This window comes from Nicotiana tabacum, chromosome 18 (assembly GCF_000715075.1).
Source record: "Nicotiana tabacum cultivar K326 chromosome 18, ASM71507v2, whole genome shotgun sequence".
Classification (NCBI taxonomy): domain Eukaryota; kingdom Viridiplantae; phylum Streptophyta; class Magnoliopsida; order Solanales; family Solanaceae; genus Nicotiana; species Nicotiana tabacum.
The window spans coordinates 19369844-19391784 of NC_134097.1; the positions used below are offsets into that span (position 1 = coordinate 19369844).

General features: G+C 34.9%; 1 protein-coding gene across 11 annotated transcripts; it reads left to right on the forward strand.

Annotated features, from left to right (window-relative positions):
* The first annotated feature begins 11294 nt into the window (after positions 1-11294).
* On the forward strand, positions 11295-19737 carry LOC107815224 (putative clathrin assembly protein At5g35200). Of its 11 annotated transcripts, none has more exons than XM_075236651.1 (22): positions 11340-11577; positions 11664-11722; positions 11810-11868; positions 11966-12024; positions 12122-12180; positions 12282-12334; positions 12431-12573; positions 12859-13010; positions 13098-13167; positions 13275-13372; positions 15030-15171; positions 15263-15363; positions 15771-15854; positions 15972-16022; positions 16111-16176; positions 16266-16331; positions 16448-16528; positions 16627-16704; positions 16964-17122; positions 17212-17287; positions 17373-17491; positions 19022-19737. In XM_075236651.1, exons 8-22 carry the CDS (start codon positions 12912-12914, stop codon positions 19388-19390), a joined length of 1659 nt encoding a protein of 552 aa, XP_075092752.1. In that variant the 5' UTR covers positions 11340-11577; positions 11664-11722; positions 11810-11868; positions 11966-12024; positions 12122-12180; positions 12282-12334; positions 12431-12573; positions 12859-12911; the 3' UTR covers positions 19391-19737. The 11 variants fall into 11 exon arrangements, with proteins under 11 accessions (XP_016496249.1, XP_016496253.1, XP_075092751.1 ...); XM_075236654.1 differs by having other exon boundaries at positions 12874-13010; XM_075236652.1 differs by having other exon boundaries at positions 12431-12490.
* Positions 19738-21941: the final 2204 nt, after the last annotated feature.

The following is a 21941-nucleotide window of genomic DNA, read 5'->3' on the forward strand; positions in this document are numbered from 1 at the left end:
CGAAAACCCTTCGTGTCTTCGGGCAAAGAGGGACAGCTGTAAGCACGTGATTTTTGCCCTATGAAAGAATTACTCCCAAAAAATTCAAAATAAAACAATTTTCCTTTTTGTGTGCAATTTTTGTATTTTTGTGGTATTTTTGTATAATTATTTGTATTTTGTTTGTGCATGTTTATTTGTTTAAATTAATAAAAATATAAAATACGTCGCATTTGCATGTATGATTTAATTCTACAATTGTTAGTAATTAAGTTTGTGTTACAAAAAATTGAAAATTACAAAAATAGGCATCTTTTGCATTTTTAGCATTTAATGTCCAAATGTACAATTTTATGCTTAATTATTACTTAATTGTGTGTTAATTGTTATTGGGAGTTAATTTGCACGTTTATAACTTAATAATAATTTAAGGATTTTTAGAATTTAGTTTTAGAAAAATAAAAGAAGAAAAGAGAGCAAAAATATAAAGAAAATCGGAATTGGGCTCTTTTTCAAATTCAAGCCACAAGCCAAAAAAAATACCCAACCTTCCTCCACGACCCGGTCCATTCCAAACCGGGTCGACCCAGTCCATAACCCAACACCCCTATTATCTTACATTTCACAAAAGAAAACTAAAAAAACCTAAAACACTACCCATCCGCCACCCCCCCTCTTTTTCTTTCTTCTTCTTCAAGCTCCAAACAAGCCATCCATGGCTGCCCCGCCACCCCTGCTGCGTCGTCTTCATTGCACCACCATCCGTCGAGCTCCAGCCATCAACGACGAACAGCTCCATCGACCACTTGAAGCAGCCCGTCAACGAACATCGTCGCCGCGTCTCAAAAAGCCATCGTTGTTGCTTCACCTTCTCAAACGACCCCTCCAGCAAACCCAAACAACCACAGTCCTCACGTCCACCACGACCATGTCGGACGACAACCTGAACTTCCAGCCCGTCGCTGCTGACCATGGACGAGTTGCAAGCTCGTCGCTGTTGCTTTTTCTGCTTCACCTCGACCGTTGTTGCGTCTTCTTCATTCTTCTCCTCGCAAGCTGCTCCTGCTTCTGCTTCCTGCTACTTCTGCTACGACCAAGCCAAGACGTCGAGCAGCTGCTCCCAACCACCCATACCAGGCCACCATAGCTATTGCCTCTCCCCGTCGCCTGCTGCTTCGTCCAACGAACAACAGTCCAAACGCTGCTTTCTTCTTCGACTTCTCCGTCACAGTAGCTCGTCGCTGCTTCACTTTGGTCGGAGTTTGTCGAAACAGTCCATACACAGTTCGAGTTCATTGTTGGTCAGTCGTTGTTCGTGGTTTCAATCCGGTTAGTGGGTTTGAGTTTCATTTTATCCGTATTTTGTTTTTGATATTCTCGAATCTAAAATCGGTAAATGTTTGATTTTTATTTTGTTCGTGTTCATTGTTTTGTTAATTTTTCAGTTTGTTCATGTGAAATTGTTAGTTTAATGTCGTTAGATTCAAATTGAAGTTTAATTAATTATTTCTTCAGTTTGTTTCATGTGTTGTTATGTATTTTTTTCAGAAATTGTTAATGTTGTTTAAATCATTTGAATCCGTTGTTTGTTGTTTAATATAGATTTAATTCGTGTTCATTTTGTTTGAAGTTCGTTTTTAATTCAGTGATTTAATGTGAAGTTATGTTTTGGTTTTTAATTTTTTGATTCAATGTATCTTTGTTATAATTTTGTTGGATTTAATTTAAAAAGATCAATTGATTATTTGAAGTTTAGTGATTTTAATATGTTTATTTGTTTTGTTTAAGCTTAATTCGAGTTTAATTCGAATTTGAATAAAACTTGCTTGTTATTGTTGTTGAATCTTTTCATTTATGTCCATACTTTGTTTGATTATTCTTGAACCCGAAATTAGTATAAGTTTGATCTTCTTGTTTGTTGATTATCATTTTTGATTATTTCTTCAGTTTGTTTCATGATCTTGTTTAGTTTTAATATAGAAATTGTTGGTTGTAATGTCGTTAGATTTAATTTTAAGTTCAAATGATTATTGAATTTAGAAATCTGAATATACTTGTTTGTTGTTGTTGTTGAATCTGAAAGTAGGTTTGTTTGTTGTTAAAAATATTGTTCAATCAAAATAATTTTAGTTGTTTCTTTGTTGTTCATCATTTAGTTTGAATTTGTTGTTGAAATTTGTTTAGAAATTGGTCATATTTGCTGTATTTTGGTTGAAATTGATTAGGTGAATTGGTTATAGCTGACGGGGGTAGTTTGGTAAATTGTAGTACGTTCAGGGGTAAAATGGTAATTGCAGTAAGGTCGGAGGGGTATTTTCGGAATTGAACATTTGATATAATTGATTAATATAATGGGGAGGGAAGACATAAATTAGTGGGGGAATAATATAATTCTTTATGTTAAGCATGGGGGACAAGATGTAATGGGTGGGGTTGATATATTTGTTTAATGTAGTGGGGGACAAAACATTAGGTAGTGGGATTAAAAGGGGGATGAGTGGGAAGATAGTGTGTTTTATGTTTAAAAATGCTGAAATATGGTAATAAATAGGGGACTTGACCGGATTTTTAAAGGACAGGAAAAAAAGAAGGAGAGTGGAGAGATAAAAAGAGAGAGCTGAATATTGAAGATAGAGAGAAAAATTCTGAAATTACTAAGATTCCAAAAATAAAAAGAAAAACATTCTGAAAATTCAAAAGAAGAATAGTATACACCTGATATACAATCTAAATATTCTGATATACGGATTCAGAAATTAAGGGTTGAACAATTAATTAGTCTTTCAAATCTGAAAAGATTCCCTTGGCTTTTGTCCGTTGATTGTTGTTGGTGTTTCTGGATTTTTATCTTGATTTCAAAATCTGTCACTGGTTTCTCGTTGCTGGTTATTGGTTGCTGGGTGGTGTTGTTGTTGTATGCTACTGAATTTCTACTGATCTCCTTTTCTTTTGCTTCCAATATCAGGTGCACGACTGTAACACTAGCTATTGCAAGCTAATAATGTGGAAGCATGAATACATATGAAGAATTGAATTTTAAAGTTTTAATGTCGCTTTTCGTTGTTCCTTTTATTGATTGTATTTAGGCTATTTCATGTATTACTGAATAATAATTGGAATAAGAGAAAATAACATAAGTTAGTCTTTAATGAATCAGTTTGGCAAAACGGGTTAATTCACTAGTTATGAAGGTTTTAAGATTATCAACAGTAGGTTAATCGTGAACAAGTAGCTAAATTTAGCTAAGGTATGAATTTAAACTGAATTTCGTGAATTAGGCATTAAGGCACGATTTGAGTTCAAACAAGATTAGAAGAACGTTTAAGTTTAATAAACTTTCTAATAAGCATTAGTAATTATGGTTAAATCTAGTTTCAAATGGTTGTGAATAATTAATCTCAATAGTTTTTTTATAACAATGCGAGTTTTAATCTAGCTATATTTGATTCTTTTGAATATTAGTTGTCGAATTTTTATTTTATTTATAATTTCGAATTTTTGAGTAAAATTCCTTTTCATCAATATTTGTATTATTCTAGCAATTAGTATGCCATACTTTCTTAAATAAATAAATAAATAAAAGCTCGTAATTAATTAGGATTTTCTTTCTTTATTTTAGAGACTAATTTTAATAGAAAAATGTAGTCGCTTTAAGATTTGTCCATTTAAAATAAATGAGACGAGCCTCGCCTAGTAAAATATGTAGATTGCGGGGCCCTCACAAATGTATGCATTAATTATTTAGAACATCGGAGTTGGCCGTCTAGTGAAATTTTACGGCCTTTCCCAAAACAACAATACGCTAGTCGCTCTAGGCGCGTCTTTAACAAATTATTGTCTTAAATATGGGTGTGCATTTATGTAACCCAAATCCAAATCTCAACGGAGTCGAAATGTGTCGATAACCACGGGTGCATTGATTGCGACGTGGTTTGAAATACGTTTTCACAATGTTGCGATTCTCCGTAAAATAATAACAATAAACAAAAAATAATAAAAGCGGCTAAAGGATAAAATTTGCACATAAGTTTATAATATGTATTATATCAGATAATCAAGCCGAATATAACAGTTGAGCGACCGTGCTAGAACCACGGAACTCGGGAATGCCTAACACCTTCTCCCGGGTTAACAGAATTCCTTATTCGGATTTCTGGTTCGCAGACTGTAATACAGAGTCATTCTTTTCCTCGATTCGGGATTAAAATTGGTGACTTGGGACACCCTAAATCTCTCAAGTGGCGACTCTGAAATAAATAAACAAATCCTGTTTCGATTGTCCTTTAATTAGAAAAAACTCCTTCACCCCTCGCGGGGACGGAAAAAGGAGGTGTGACAACATCTATTAGGGTGTTAGTGGCACTAGCGGTCGTGTATGGTCTTGAAATCCATCAAATGGATGTTAAAACAACTTTCTTAAATGGAGAATTGGAAGAAGAGATTTACATGGAACAACCTGAGGGTTTTGTAGTTCCTGGTAAAGAATAAGAAACTGTGCAAACTTGTTAAGTCGCTTTATGGACTTAAACAAGCACCCAAATAATGGCATGCAAAATTTGACCAAACAATGTTGGCAAGTGGATTTAAAATCAACGAGTGGGACAAATGTGTTAACATTAAAAATACTCCAGGTCATGAAGTCATTGTTTGTTTATATGTTGATGACATGTTGATAATGAGCAAAAGTATGGCAGATATAAATGCTACAAAGAGCATGCTGGCTAGCAAATTCGACATGAAAGACTTAGGAGTTGCTGATGTGATCTTAGGAATCAGAATTCACAAGACTCCACAAGGTCTAGCATTATCAGAGTCTCACTATATTGAAAAGGTACTTGACAAGTTCAAGTATTTGGATTTCAAAATTACCAAGACTCTAATTGACGTGAGTTATGCACTTCAAAAGAATGGAGGTGAAAGTGACTCACAACTGGACTATGCAAGAGTATTCGGAAGTTTGATGTATATCATGAATTGTACGCGACCAGATATAGCATGTGCTATTAGCAAACTGAGTCGGTTTACAAGTAATCCCAATCAAATACATTGGATGGCAATGAAACGAGTTTTGGGGTATCTGAAACATACTCAAAATTATGCTTTGCATTATAACAAATATCCCTTCGTGATCGAGGGATATAGTGATGCAAATTGGACCGCTGGATCATCTGAAGTTAAATCCAGAAGTGGATATATTTTCACAATTGGGGGTGGAGCAGTGTCTTGGAAATCATCCAAACAAACGTGCATCACCCGTTCTACAATGGAATCTGAATTCATAGCTTTAGATAAGGCCGATGAAGAAGCTGAATGGCTCTGGAATTTCTTGAAAGATATTCCATTTTGGCCCAAACCTTTAGCACATATTTGTATACATTGTGATAGTTAAGCGACAATAGGTAGGGCAGGGAGCATTATGTATAACGGAAAATCTCGTCATATATGACGGAGACACAATACCCTTAGACAATTATCACAATTGACTACGTAAAGTTGAGAGATAACGTGTCGGATCCACTTACAAAAGGCCTATCTAGAGAGGCAGTTGAAAGATCATCAAATGGAATGGGGTTAAGGCCTAGGACAAGTCATCATAGCGGTAACTCTACCTAGCAGACTAGAGATCCCAAGAGCTAGGTTCAAAGAGATCAAACAAAGTTATGAATGACAGTTCAATATTGTCAAATATATCAACCATTCTCGTGATGAAGACAATATTTAAAAAACAAGGTAAAACATTAAGGCTTTTTAATGAGTCAATAAAGCTTAAAGCTTTTTAATGATTTGCTAAGTCTGGCAGGGTATGGCCAGATAATGTGTCTTTAGGATTACAGGTTTAGGAATCACCTATGTAAGTGTGAAGTGTAAACCGCTTCAACGGGAATGAAAGTAAAGGCTTATTCTCTAAGCACTCATGAAATCAGGTGGTGTTCATGGCTGAAACGAACACAACCGTGAGAACCATAGACGGTTAAGGATTGATTGTGTGACTTATATTGTCTAGGTATACAACAAAGCTCGACGGTTCAAAAATATCAAATCTACCGATTGACCGAGTATATCCGATATAAGTTCACTACGAAAAGTTCAAAGGGAAACCTACTTATTCAGATGCAATTAATTCTTGCATATAAAACACACACATGTTCGTGCATTCCTTTAAGTTTATAACTATTCCTCATTCATGTAGGGGATTGTTGAGTTTTGTTATTAATACCAATAGAGGTGTGAATGGAAAAATGATGGGGAAAAAAATGGAGGGAAGTGAAATTTTGAATTAGTTCACTTTACTAATGCACTTTGTCCCTCATTGGTAGAAGGAAAGAATATCTTTGTGTATATATAGAGAAACTCATCTTTTAGCTCTTAAAGAGTTAAGAAGAAGGCAAGCCTCGCGCCATCGTCGTCATCGTTGCTCGCTCGGCTCGACTTCAGCTTCGGCTTCAGATTTGGTCAAAGATCGTTTACTAATGCACTTTGTCCCTTATTGGTAGAAGAAAAAAAAAATGCGTATATATAGAGAAGCTCGTCTTTTAGCTCTTAAAGAGTTAAGAAGAAGGCAAGCCTCGCGCCGTCGTCGTCGTTCGCTCGGCTCGGCTTCGGCTTCGGATTTGGATTTGGTCAAAGATCGATTGATTGATTATTTTTTTTGGACAAAATTCTTTTCAATTAATTAATTAATTAAATTAATTAACAAAAATTCAATCCGAAATAATCCATGACCCGCGATCCGGTCCGGTCCGATCCATTTTCTTTCCCGAATTATTTTAAATCCGTTTGTTTTTCCCGCACTTTTTCCCACATGTTCCAACAGCTATGGCTGTTCTGAAAGGTTGCAAACCTTTTTAGAAACAGTGCCAAATTGGCTATAAATATGCCTTTAAATCTTAGAATAGTTACTTACAAAAATTTTCTGATTATCTTCTTCTTCTTCTGCACAATATTTTCCAGTGTGTTTTACGACCATTGAGTTGTTCACCGATCACCAGAGTTTTTGGTACCAATACGCTGGTGAGTTAAATCGTTCTATCCTGGGAGGATATATTCCATAACCTCGGGTACTTGAGGGGAATAATTTCCTTAAGAATACACTGTGTATTCAGTGGGCTCGATTTATTCCTATACTTTTTCAGAATTTATTTTGACGTTCAAGTTCTACTAACTTTCTGTTTCTGTTTTTCAGAAAGTTTATTGATTTATTGATTTTACAGCAATACAGATTGAATAACATTGTATGCAGTTTTACCTTACATTTCTGCAATCAGCTACAACTTATATAGTAGCCTAAAAATCTAATATTTGTACAGTTTCCCGGATTCTTGCCGCATAAGATCCATTAAAAGGAAAGCGTTTTCTATCAAATTCTTTTTCCATATTCAAGAGTCGAACTCAAAACCTCTGCGTATGCGTTCCCTTCATGGTAATTAAGCGAATTGACTTAAATCTCAAAGGAATTTAATAATTTGGAGTCCTGAAAGATTCTAAGTGCGCTTTCTAACTTATGTAAACAACTTTTGACAATGAAAATGTTAACCTCTCATTTGATTAAGAAAGAGGTAAACCACCCAAAAATTTAATTATCAAATGCTTTCATACGGAACCAAATAAATAAATATTTTATGCGTTCATGAACTAGGATTACTTTTTATTTGTTTATTGTTCAATTATTGGTTTTAGATCTTTCCTTAGGTTTGTGCCAGTCTAAAAAGGAATAATACAGTAATTGCCCACCAAGCACAAATAATACCCTTTTGTCATGCTGTGTTTTAAATTTTCTTTTATTCCTTTATTAAAGATGCTGGTTTTGTTCTTTATGTCCCACTAAGAATGTTTTCTACACAATTAATTAACCGATAATCAAGTTTTCTAACATTTCTTTAAAAATTTACTACTCAATACCTTTTCAAGAAACAAAATCACTAAAGTTGGTTCTCTCTCTCTATGTGCGTAATATTTAAGTTTCTGAAAAGATTTATAATCCTTAAAATACAAAGCCCGTTAGTGTAATATTTTCAAATAAATGTAGTAATTAGCAAGATGTGATTAATTATTTTATTACTCCCTCCCGTCCATTTTAATTGAGTTTTTAGATGGTTTAATATATATTAAGGAATTCATCTTTTAGCATTAATTAACAATGAAATTGATCATGAAATAAATAACCCTAATAAAGTGTATTTTTTTTACTGGGCCTTACACGACGCGTAAAATTAGTCGAGTTCTCACCTAGGAATGACAATGGGCGGTGCGGGTTTAAAGCTATGCGGGGCGGAGGCAGGGGCAGGGGCGAGTTGAGGTAATTTTTAGAAAAAACTGATGCGGAGCGAATTGCAGGTCTATGCGGGTTTACGCGAGTTTAAGCAACTTTTGTGATTGGCCTATTCTGCAAATTATCCAGCAACACAAAATAAGAATGAAAAATGCGGTAAACTTTCTAATCAAAATAGTAAAAGCTATTTAAAATTCTTAACCAAATTTTGTATTTCAAATTATCTTAGAGAAATGAAGTTCATTAGTGGGAAACATTTTGAAACTTTTTTCAGCTAATGATTACAATATTAATTTTTTAACATCACATTCAGAAATTGAAAGAAGTGTATGAAACCATTGGTTCTTCTTCTATTCTTTCTCTGCTTGATATATATGCCTACTTCAGTTTTATATTTTTTTAGACAGCTCTTTTTTTAATTATTAATGTGCATAGACAAAGAGTAAAATACTTGCTTGAAATTTCGTGATCAGATTAGAGCAAAAATTAATATATCGTGAATGATAAGATATAAAGGTAAGATAATAATATAGAGAGTTAATATGAATAGAAACAACTATAATGTAAAATACTACTTATAATGAATAGTAATACATTAAAAGGGGTGATTTGCGGTTTTAAAGTGAGCAACAAAAATATTTTTTTTCTTATTGACGAATTCAGTACATGATCAAGAAAAGATCTTGCATTTGTTTTTATTAGACTGAAAATTCCATCGAAAATCTCAAAAGAAAAAAAACTAACAAATAAGAAATATATGTATATATATACGGCACGGGGCAGGGCGGGGCATGTGGATGCAGGTGTTGGTATGAGGCGGGTGAACGCCGATGGAAATGCTATGCGGAGTGGTGCGAGGCGGGTTGAAATCCTTGCCAGTTAACGCGAGTTTGTCCCGCAACCACATCGCACCGCACCATTTGTCATCCCCACACTAACCTAACGTAAAAAAAAATGAAAATTTAGGTATTTTCAAATTAGCAAAGCCCCATTGGTAACTCAAATGTTATATACCAAATCAAGAAAATAGTGTCCTTTTTCTCTCTATCACATCTCCTTTTGTTTAAAAAACAAGATTGATGTTAGCAGGTACAGGTTAGTACAATGTGGTCAGTTTCACTAAATTGCACATGTAGTTGTGGATTTGTCTTTTGAGCTCATCTCATCTCAGCTGTGGACAGCTACTACACATCTCAAACTTTTGGGTCCCACATTACTGATGATCCATCTCATCACCACTTAATCGTACGGTCTACATTTGATCATAACAATAGTATAAGAAATTTATTTATTGTTGGGTATTCATCGTACGCTTCCGTATTCTGACAACTTTTTCTTCTGAGACGGAGTAGTTAAATGGAAGAATTTTACTGCTAGTATTATTTTTTCAAATTTTATTGGGCTTAGCAATTATTCTTTTTTTAAAGCTTACCACAACTAGAAAATATATAATAAGAAAATTGAGAATTATTATCTAGGGCCATAGTAAAATAGATAAGATAGTATTTTTAATCAGAAGCTTCAAGTTCGAGCCCTAAGATTAAAAAAATTTGATAGGAAATACTCCCATTTAAGGGATTTTATGCGGTGGGACTTCGAATTAGTCGACTGCAAATATTAAACACACTGAATGAGAAAAAAAAATCAAGAAAATTATAACAAAAAAGTGATATATTTGAAAAGAAGGCAAAAAGAAATCTTCACATGAATTTAGTTATTAAAGCTTCACGCACCACATTTAACAGTCTAGATTTATCCAATCTCCACATGAATTTAGTTAATATGATTTTTTAGAGAAGCATACAAATTAAGGTCAATTAGCTTTATTCTTTATTTTCTTTTCCTTGAATGCAAAGTTTAAGTATTTTACTTTAATATTAAACTTCGTTATTTTTATGTTTTCACAAATAATACTAATGCTATTATATCTGTATGGAGTATAAAAACAACAAATAGGCAACTAAAAGCTTGTCTTTTTTATTTTTTATTAGTATTCAACATGATGTACACATCACATTTGAATTAATTATAATTAAGTGCTAAATTTAAGTAAAGATAACAACAACAAATTCCATAAATGGGTAAAATTTAAGTAAAGATAATGACATATATTTTGTATTTATTGATATAATTATTATACATTTTTTTGCCGTTACTTCCTCCACTCCTCCGCCCATCTTGCACGCACCTTAGCCAAATTTTCATAATCTAAAAGTATTGTAAGTTGAGATTCTTTCATTCGCGATTAAAGGATTGTGGTTAGTAATAGAAATAAGATAACTAATTATAATTAGTTCTTTGTCCCTTTTAGTGAATTCTACTATGCAACATAAATTAATCAGATTAGTAAATCGCGAAAACCAAAAAAAGGTGCATAATTTCCAAAGCTGCAAGTAAACGTACATTATAATTTAAGATATATATATATATATATATATATATATATATTTTTTTTTCCTCAAGTAATTAATTATCATCTTTGCTAGATTATAAAACAACAACAACAATAACATATCTAATATTATCCCACACCGCTTTACTAGATTATAAATTATCAAAAAAACTAACTATTGTGTTAGTTTTATAGACTCAATGCATCGAACTTTTTTGTTGGTTTTTCATTATTCGGTATTTTCATTGGGGTTCAACTAAATCTGAATTCGCACTGAAAAATCCTAAATATTGAAGTATAAAGCGCTCCCTAACAAAGAAAATTCATACTTAGAACTTAAAGTGGGTAAAAAGCTCCCTAACAAATACAACTTCATGTCAAAACTCGAATCTGAAATTTCTGATTAACAATGAAAGAATAATTATCACTCTATCACAACCCCTGTTTGATTAATGCATCAAACTTAAATTCAACACTAAAATGTCACACGAAGCTTCTATATATGGAAGAAAGAAGCAAAAGAAAGGAGTGAAACAGTAGACAGAGAGGATATATACACACACAAGTAACGTGTACAATTATATGAGTAGAGAATACACATAAGAATTGACAAAAGAAAGTGTATAGATATGCTTAAATTTTAAAAAATACAATAAAATTAAATGGTAAATGACGCCGACCGCCAACCAAAACAAATTCATTGTTGGAGACTTTTCTTCTCTATGCTGCAGGCCACCAAAAAAGACTCCCCCTTGTCCTAACACCCCCTCCCCCCTTCCACCCCTCTTTTCTTTCTCCTCAAATTTCTCTCTGAAATTCTTCAACTTCACTTGAATTTTCAGTTTTCAGACTTGCTTTTTGATTTTTATTTTTCCATAAAAAGACACCCTTTTGGCTTTATTGGTTGTGGGATTGTTGATTGAGCTGAAAATTTGAGGTATAAATGAGTAAAGATTGAATTTTTGAGTTTTGTTGGATCTTTAATTATGAAATTGAGCTTTTTTGGTTCTTATTTGTTCACAGGAAGATACCCTTTTGGCTTTCTTGGTTGTGGAGTTATTGGTTGAGTTGAAAATTTTGAGGTATAAAATCAGTAAAGATTGATTTTTTGAGTTTTGTTGGATCTTTAACTGTGAAGTTGAGCTTTTTTGGTTCTTATTTGTTCTTAGGAAGATACCCTTTTGGCTTTCTTGGTTGTGGAATTATTGGCTGAGTTGAAAATTTTGAGGTATAAAAGAGTAAAGATTGAATTTTTGAGTTTTGTTGGATCTTTGATTATGAAATTGAGTTTTAAACCTGCTATTTTTGTACTTATTTGTTCATAGGAAGAGACCCTTTTGGCTTTCTTGGTTTTGGAATTATTGGTTGAGTTGAAAATTTTGAGGTATAAATGAGTAAAGATTGAATTTTTGAGTTTTGTTGGATCTTTGATTATGAAATTGAGTTTTAAACCTGCTATTTTTGTACTTATTTGTTCATAGGAAGAGACCCTTTTGGCTTTCTTGGTTTTGGAATTATTGGTTGAGTTGAAAATTTTGAGGTATAAATGAGTAAAGATTGAATTTTTGAGTTTCAATGGATCTTTGATTATGAAGTTAAGTTTATAACCTGCCTTTTTTGCTTTTGTTTGTTCATAAGAAGATACCCTTTTGGCTTTCTTGGTTTTGGAATTATTGGTTGAGCTGAAAATTGAGGTATAAAATGAGTAAAGATTGAAGTTTTGAGCTTTGTTGGATCTTTGATAATGAAGTTGATTTTTAAACCTGCTATTTTGGTTCTTATTTGTACAGAGGAAGAGACCCTTTTGGCCATTTTGGTCGCGGGATTATTGGTTGAGCTGAAAACTTGATGTATGATATGAGTAAAGATTGAATTTTGACTTTGTTGGATCTTTGATTTTGAGTGTTTGAATCAATGTGCAGCCTGATTCTTGGTGGGTTCTTTTAATTCTTTGATTTTTTGTTTAGATTCACCAAAATCAAAATGACTTAGATATAGGGTGTTCGGATTTCAGGTGAAATACCATATGAGTAGAAGATTTGTCGAAAGTCATTATTTTGTGTCTTTTGTATGCAATTGGTCGGATTCTAAGTGGTCGGTTATCTAATAGTTTAGAGGATAGCATTCTGTCACTTCTTCTGGAATTTTATTGAATCAATCTTGATCATTGGAGAAACGTTTAGTTTCGTTACGGTACATTTGAATTCATTTAATGTAGGACTTATTATTATAGCCACTGCCTGCTGGAAGTTCTTGCCGTGAAGAGAGGAAATGTCGGGAGGAGGTACGCAGAACAGTTTAAGGAAAACCCTTGGAGCACTCAAGGATACAACTACTGTCAGTTTAGCTAAAATTAATAGCGGCTATAAGGTAATGATATTCTTTTTTGCTGCCTATTATCATTCTATTTCCATTTTGGGGTGCTCTCTCAATACCTGTTTTCTTAATGTTCTTTAGGAATTGGATATTGCTATAGTTAAGGCAACAAATCATGTTGAACAGCCAGCAAAAGAGAAGTACATAAGAGGTAAAAGCATCAGATCTTCATGTTATGGAGATGTAACTTACTGAATTATAGCGACAAACTACATCCAGAATGGGACTTGATAGAATTTTCTGATTCTCATTTTTCAGCCATTTTTTCTGCCATTTCGGCTACCAGGCCTCGAGCTGATGTTGCATACTGCATTCACGCTCTTGCAAGAAGATTGTCGAAGACGCATAATTGGGCGGTATGGATAACAAATTCAATTTGGTAGCACCACCTTTTTCATGAAAGATAAACTCATTATAATCATGCTTCATACCTAATGAGAAGTAGTCCTCAAAATACTGATTTGGCGAAGTCCTGTTAGTTTAATCTTTGTTTCTTATTTACAACCGCACAGATTACCATAAAGATTCTAAGAGTAGACGTGAGATACAACTGCTTCCTATGACTTTATTTGTGAACACTTTAAGATAGATATTCATTTTACGTTTCTTTTCTTTCCTTTTGCGCGAGAGACCAGGAACACACAGGGAATTTTTGTATTCCAAGCCTATAAGCTTGCAATTTGGTAACTGAGTTATAGTCCAATAAATGCTACGTTATTACGTTAATTGTGCCAAAATTTCCAAGCGAAAAAGTGCTATACATTGAATAAGGTATTAATTCCCTGTTCATTAGCTTCCAGGTTTCAAACTATTCAACTGAAGTGAAGAAGATCCACATAATTACTTCATTTGAAGCAACAACTTCCTCCAAGAGTAATTGCTTTCTATTTTAAGGGTTAGACGAGTTAGGATTCATATACACTACCCCGTTGGGGCTAGGCCACAAAACTAAATGTAACAATTCATCTATGGTTGGGCAGTCAGTCCATTGTTCTATGCCGCACAATTTCTCTTCTTGGATCAAGAGGGACCTGCATTTAAGGGGTATATCACTTTAAGATCCTCAATAGGGTAATGTTCGCCTTGCAGCATTCTAGTGTCTACGTCAAGACTTAGCAATGCCAGCGGTACTGTACTTTTGTGGGTCACGAGGTGAGTTTCCACGGTTTCTCACTTCTTGATGTATCACTTTTATCTTGTATAGCACCTGATTACTGGAGCTTCAATCTGGTTGCTGGCTTATGTAGAGTCTTTGTTGTCTAAAGGCACCATCATCACACACTAGTGGCTAGGTGGTATCAGATAAACTCAGGTCGGTGAACTTTAGCCCTATAGGGTTGTTTTACACCCCAATGAGCTAATATAAGGGGAAAGATACGCTTTTGAACATTATAATGTCGTGGGATTGTGTAGCTTTTAAAGTGTAAGACGACATTACTGTGTTTAGTTTGTAAAGTATAAGGCAACATTACATCATAGCATCATGATTCAATAGAAAATTGATGCAACTAAGTTCCTATGAAGACCCATTAAGATTTGGGTTGTCTTTCGCTTGTTCATGTTGAAATCCAATATTTTAAGAGCCTTATCTAGAGCATATAAGATAAGACAACAGTATGTGTGCTGTGTACTTAGTTATTCTGTCTACTGACACATGATTCGGATGGCCTCTGACATTAATTTCATTGGTGAGGAGTGAGGACAGATCAGATTATAAGCCCTTCCTTTCTTAAATTAGCTTCAGTCGCAAAGGACTAAATATCGTCTTGCTTTTGTGAAAGGTCTAACTTTTGGAGCTGAGGAATAATGTTGTTAATCAAATATTCGTTTAAATGTTTAAGGAATCATTTTACTTTGCTTTAATATGCTTGGTTTCACATCAATTCGTCAAGCATAAAAGCTGATCGCGCTTTGAATAGCAATGATATTTTGATAATCTTAACTCGCATCCTCACTAAAGTTGACACTTAAAGCACCTTTACTGATTCATTTGTCACTGTTGTTTGTTTACAGGTTGCGTTAAAAACATTGATTGTCATTCACCGTGCTTTAAGAGAGGTGGACCCTACATTCCAGGAGGAACTTATTAACTATGGTCGCAGCAGAAATCGCATGCTTAACATGGCTCATTTCAAAGATGACTCTAGTCCAAATGGTATGCATGTTATCTACCTATTTCTTGATTATAGTAAGTTGGCCGTAGTGCTTTACTCTGAAATTGAAAAGTGTTCTGATAAACTCTTCAGCATGGGATTACTCTGCTTGGGTGCGTTCGTATGCCTTGTTCCTGGAGGAGAGGCTGGAATGTTTTCGAGTGCTGACATATGATGTGGAGACCGATCGTCCGGTAAGAGAACCATCCCTTTTAATCTTTTCCAATATATACAAAGGAATATATATATATATATATATATATATATATATATACACACACACACACACACACACACATACATGTACACATGCATATATACATATATACATACGTACATATTATATATATATATGTGTGTGTGTGTGTGTGTTGTTTGTATATATCCACACACACACATACCTACATATTATCTTTCCCAAAAAACAAAAAACATATGTATGTATCAATCTTCTTATATTTAGATGGCCTATCTCTGTGGATATTAACAGTCTTCTATATTATGAGGATCCAGTTGCTTTTTATACAAATCTTCTTATCTTTAGGTGAAGTGAAACATCTGAGTGTTGAGATTTCCTTATATTTTAATGCATTTAATGCAGAGAACTAAAGATTTAGACACGCCGGAGTTGCTTGAACAGTTACCAGCCTTACAACAACTTCTGTATCGTATTATCGGCTGTCAGGTACATTACTCTTCATAATCAGTTCAATATGGTGGCTACTTTGACAAAATGTCCTTGTTTCAGATGGCATATACAGTACATTGTGCTTAAACTTATGATCATGAAACTTTCATGCAGCCACAAGGGGCGTCTGTTCACAACTTTGTGGTTCAGTTAGCACTTTCAATGGTAAGTGATCTGTTACTTCACCGATTTATCAGAAATGATTAATGTATTTGGTTTCTCACTATCTGATTGCTTATTATAATTTTGATAGGTTGCTTCAGAGAGCATTAAAATCTATAACGCTATCAGTGATGGTACAGTTAATTTAGTTGACAAGGTGGGCTTTTCTTATGGCTGTAATATAGATAGTCTTATTTCTCCTCTGGAATAACTAATAAAAGTTAACCGAATTATTTTACTTGGCAGTTCTTTGAGATGCAACGGACAGATGCTCTTAGGTCTCTCGATATATACCGCAGGGCTGGTCAGCAGGTACCATCCCGAAAGATTGTTTTCAGAGCCAGCTAGTATACATCAAAACAGTTCAAGAGACTGTGTTCCTTTAGGAATTTAGACACCTTTGCTGATACATCTCCATTTATTTTTAGGCTGAAGCGCTTTCAGAGTTTTACGAAATATGTAAAAGTATCGACGTGGGACGTGGCGAGAAATTTATTAAAATTGAGCAGGTACGAGAAAACTTTTCTGGTAAATATATGCAATTTTTTTCGTGATTGCATCATTGTAGATGTTTCCCTAATCTTTTTGCATTTTATTTATAATCAAGCCCCCTGCATCATTTTTACAAGCAATGGAGGAGTATGTGAGAGAAGCACCACGAGCTTCTACCGTGCGGAAAGATTCGGTAAGCAATCTTCTCTCATGCCTTGATAAATGTCAATTATCTCTGGACGGAGCTAGTAAACATCGAAGGAATACTTATATTTATTTATGTTTAACAAGCCCCCTCACGTGCGGACCTGATTATTTTTCTTGGGCCGAGCATGTGAAAATACTTCTTTGAAAATAATGCAGTTCAAAAAACTGATAGCTTATGATATGTACAAGTCTGTTTTACTCCAACGAGATCTTAAATTTCTATGCAATTTATATTCAACATCCAGGAACCCAAAGTTATTTTGGCTATTGAGTACAAAAAGGACTCAGAGGTCAAAGATGCTGGCTCCCGTTCTCCCCCTCCACCTGAACCTGAAAAGGAACCTGAACCAAAGCCGGAGCCGGTTAAAACGGAAGCTCCACCGGCAGAACCTGCTGATCTTTTGGTAATAGTTTCAAGACATATTTCATCTATAACCTTATTGTACTTAACTCTATGATTGGATATTTAAAGCCTCATATTTGTTGTCCCTAGTCTTTGGATGATCCTTCTCCAGCAGTTGCAGAACTAGATGAGAAAAATTCTTTGGCTTTAGCTATCGTACCAGTTGGTATGTGTTTCAGAATCAATTGCACCATATACTATGTTTGAAACTCGCCCGAGCCTTGTTATTCTGACTCTTGGTGCTGTCACAGGCTCTAGCAACCCACCGGCTTCAGCTGTTTCAAATCTTACTAATGGAGCTACAGGCTGGGAATTGGCTCTTGTCGAAGCTCCCAGCTCGAATGAGAGTGCCACTACGACGAGTAAACTGGTACAATTACGCATCTTTCTCATTTCACTGCTTTTAATCAGTGCCCATTGACACTAAAAAATTGAATGAATCGTATTGTAAAGACAACATTATGGTTTCACCGTCTTGAATTTGGGAGGCTAAAGTAATGGGATGCAAGTAGAGGTGCATGCAATCTTCGTACAATGGGTTCAACTGAACCCAATATTTTCGATATGGAGCATAGATATTCATGGGAAAACCTATGAAATTTAAACAAATATTGAACTGCGAAATCTCAAAAGCACAACGAGTTCAGTAAGAGAATTTTAAAGGTCAAACACATCAAGTTAAATCGTGGATCCACCCCTATATGCAGAAGATTTAGATGTGCGCGAGACGGTGTTAATGAGAGGTTGGAGGTTTGGAGACAGGCTCTCGAGTCTAAGGGTTTCAAAGTGAGCAGGACTAAGACGGAGTACCTGGAGTGCAAGTTCAGCGCCGAGTCGAGGGAAGTAGGCATGGATGTGAGCTTGGATCATAGGTCATCCCAAGAGAGGTAGTTTCAAGTACCTTGGGTCGGTTATTCAAGGGGATGGAGAGATTGACGAGGACGTCACTTTACCGCATAGGAGTGGGGTGGACGAAATGGAGGCTAGCATCTGGAGTCTTATGTGACAAGAAAGTGCCACCGATACTCAAAGGTAAGTTTTATAGGGCGGTGGTTAGACCGGCCATGTTGTATGAGGCAGAGTGCTGGTCAGTTAAGAACACTCATATCCAGAAGATGAAGGTAGCTGAGATGCGGGATGTTGAGGTGGATGTGCGGGCACACTAGGATAGATAAGATTAGGAATGACGATATTCGGGAGAAAGTGGGTGTGGCCTCTGTGGAAGACAAGATGCGGGAAGCAAGACTCAGATGGTTCGTGCACGTGCGGAGAAGAAGCTTGGATGCTCCGGTGAGGAGGTGTGAGCTGCTGGCTTTAGTGAGTTCGAGAAGAGGTAGAGGACGACCTAAGAAGTATTGGGGAGAGGTGATCAGGCAGAACCTGACACGATTGCAGATTTCCGAGGACATGGCCCTTGATAGAAAGGTTTGGAGGTCGAGCATTAGGGTTGTAGGATAGGGTGGTAGTCGAACTTCTCCTCCTCCATTCCGGGGGCGAAGCGAGTTTGAGTAGGTTGGTCCTAGACAGGCTTGTGGTTAATGTCTTCACACTAACCTTACTGTTTTCCATAGCTCTAGACCTTAGTTGTGGGTTATGGTTATTGCATGTCATCTATTTTATGGTTTTTAGGATGCTGTCATTATTTCTATGGTTATGTTTGTTGACGTTACTGATGAATTGTCTTTTCTTGTTTTCTTGTTTTATTTTCATCTTCCTGAGCCGAGGGTCTATTGGAAACAGCCTCTCTGCCCTATTGGGGTAGGGATAAGGTCTGCGTACACACTACCCTCCCCAGACCCCACTTAGTGGGACTTTACTGGGTTGTTGTTGTTGTTGTTGTTGTTGTTGTGTATAAAGAGACATACTTATACTGACGCTTCCTACTTTTGTAAAAAACTAGGCCGGAGGACTTGACAAACTTACGCTAGATAGTTTGTATGATGATGCAATGAGACAAACCAACCAAAATGTGAGCTATAATCCGTGGGAACCTGCACCAGTAGCTTCTCAAATGATGCCAAACGTTGGATACGACCCGTTCTACGTATCAAACATGGTGGCAGCCCCAACTAATGTGCAAATGGCAGCCATGGCGAACCAGCAACAGGCTTTCATGTTACAGCAACAACAACAACATATGATGATGATGACTCCCCAACCACAACCGACTGCGAATCCTTTCGCCAACCCTTATGGAGCAAATGCCAATCCATACGGCCCCGGTATGCCTGTACAAGCATATAATCCCTATCATACTGGCCTCATTTGAGCAATTTATGGAGAGACCATGTTGCTGTATTCAGCTATTGATTTTGATACTCAGGAAGCTATTGAAGAATAGATTTGTATCACTGCAGGAGGTAGTGTAAAATTATTTGTTAAATATTTAGGTAACTTTCTTGGTTCATTCTTTATTTGCAAACATGGCGGGAACGCTCAATAATTCTTGACTCTTAATTTTTTTCTTCTTCTAAACCTGCTTATTCTTGGGCTGGATTTTCTTATTGCCATTTCTTGGCTCTTTTATGAGTTTTGAATTTTTGTAAGATTTGTATTGTGAAACAAATTTGCTTAGTGATTGTACATGGTTTGGATATGAAATGTGGTCCTTTTGTATACTCTCTATTTTTACTATCTTCTTTTTATGAATTCTTCAAAGGAACTCTTCCTATGTTAGTTGAGGTATATTTGGCAAAGCGGTGACTAAAAAATGCTAGTTTTCTTAGATAAACGTGATTATCTCTTATACAGTTAGACATATCTATAACAACATCGATATATAACAATCATTCATTATAAAAGCTAAGTTTCTTTTGGAACTAATTTTCATGCTATGTTATAAACTTATAATATTTGTTCTCTAAAACAATATTTTGTTATAACAATCAAATTTTTTTTGGAACAAACGAGGCTGTCAGAGAGGTTTGACTCTACTAAGATGGGTAAAAATGGACTTGAAAAAATGCCATGAAGTTATATCTTATTTAAACAATAAGATTTGACCCCAAAATCTTACATCCATTAGGTTATAGGCTTTAAGAAAGCACCACAAATAAGCTGTTCTATTTTTCCAGACAAAAGAAAATTATGTAACTACTTACTAGTAGGGGTGTTCATAAAAATCCGAAAACCCGAAGACCAAATCAAACCGACCAAAAAAATCGATACTTTTTGTTTTGGTTTGGTTTTGGTTTTGAAATTTAAAAACCGATCAAATTTGGTTTGGTTTTGGTTTTAATTAAAAAAATCGAACCAAACCGAATATAGGAGTAGCTATTTTAAATTTATTATTACACCTATATATATGTATACTTTTATACAAAGTTTTAAAAATTTTATAGTAAATATTAATCGTTTGCCCTTTTAGTACGGTTCTTTACCTTTACATTCTAGTTTAATTGGTAGTTTTCTTTTATTAAGTGTAAGAATCTATTTCATGTTAAAAATAATATATATTTAATTGAGTCCTTAAATTATTCATCACTATTTGATTCAATTATCATCAATATATCTTGGTAAATAATATATTTGTCAAAGGGCAATTGATTTGATAGTGTTACGTTGAAAATGTGGTTGCCGAAATGTGTGTTTGGTAGTGTATGTCTTATATTTAAGAAAAAAACCGACAAATAACCGAAAAAACCGAAAAATCGATATAAACCGAATCGAGAAAAAATCGACTTAGTTGGTTTGGTTTGGTTCTAATATTTGAAAAACCGACTTACTTGGTTTGGTTTCTTTTTAGGGAAAAACCGATCTAAACCAAACCATGAACACCCCTACTTACTAGAGACCTTATTTATCAAATTTCATTATAAAAATTATAATTTTTCTAAAGAATTCGCCGTGATATTACTTGGTTCGATACTGGCGAAGCCACGTTGAACCAAGGGGTGTCAAGCGATACCCCTTCGCCTGAAAATTACATTATATTGCTAGATAATTTATTTATTTTATGTATATTTACTATACATGATTTTTCGATGTATTTAATTATTTATATTTTGACAGCCCTTAATAAAAATTCTGGCTCCGTCACAGTTGGACAAATCGTTGTGGCGTAGGATCTGGAATTAGGTAGTGAGATTGCGCGGGACCCACCATTCTCAATATACAACTTTTGGTAACAGATAGAGACATCCCAAAAAATAGATAAAAATAAACAAAAACTCCATAAACGAAGCAACCAAATAACCAACTTTATTACACATCTCTCCACCAAAATAGTAATTAAAAAAAATATTAATAAGAAAAAGAACAAGTGGAAAAGACAACAGATAGAGTCAAGAGTCATAGAGTCCTAACTACTGGAATACTACTACTGACCTACCTTTGATAATAACCTTTCCAAAATAATAACTATACCAATATTTCTATCTCAAATTAATTTAATTGAGTATATGAATATAAAAATTTCCTCATTTGAATAGTTTATGTTGAGATATTTAGTATTTTTTTCGAGAAAGGGAGCCTTGGGTGTAACTGATAAGTGATAAAGTTACTGTCATGCGGTCAATAGATCACGAGTTCGAGCCGTGAAACTAGTCTCTTACAGAAACGTAGGGCAAGACTGCATATAATAGATCATTGTGGTCCGGTCCTTTCCAGACCCCTAGAACTTAATGTACCGGGCTGCCCTTTTATTTTAGTAATTTTTTTGGCAAATCGTTTTACTCTTAAATAATGATTCTTAAATCATTGTTCTATTAATAAATAATTACGTAATTAAGTGTGGAAAATAAATTACTATCAAACACGTGACTAAACACTTATGATCTCCAACCAAATAAGAAAATCTTGTAAACAATAGACTAGGAGTA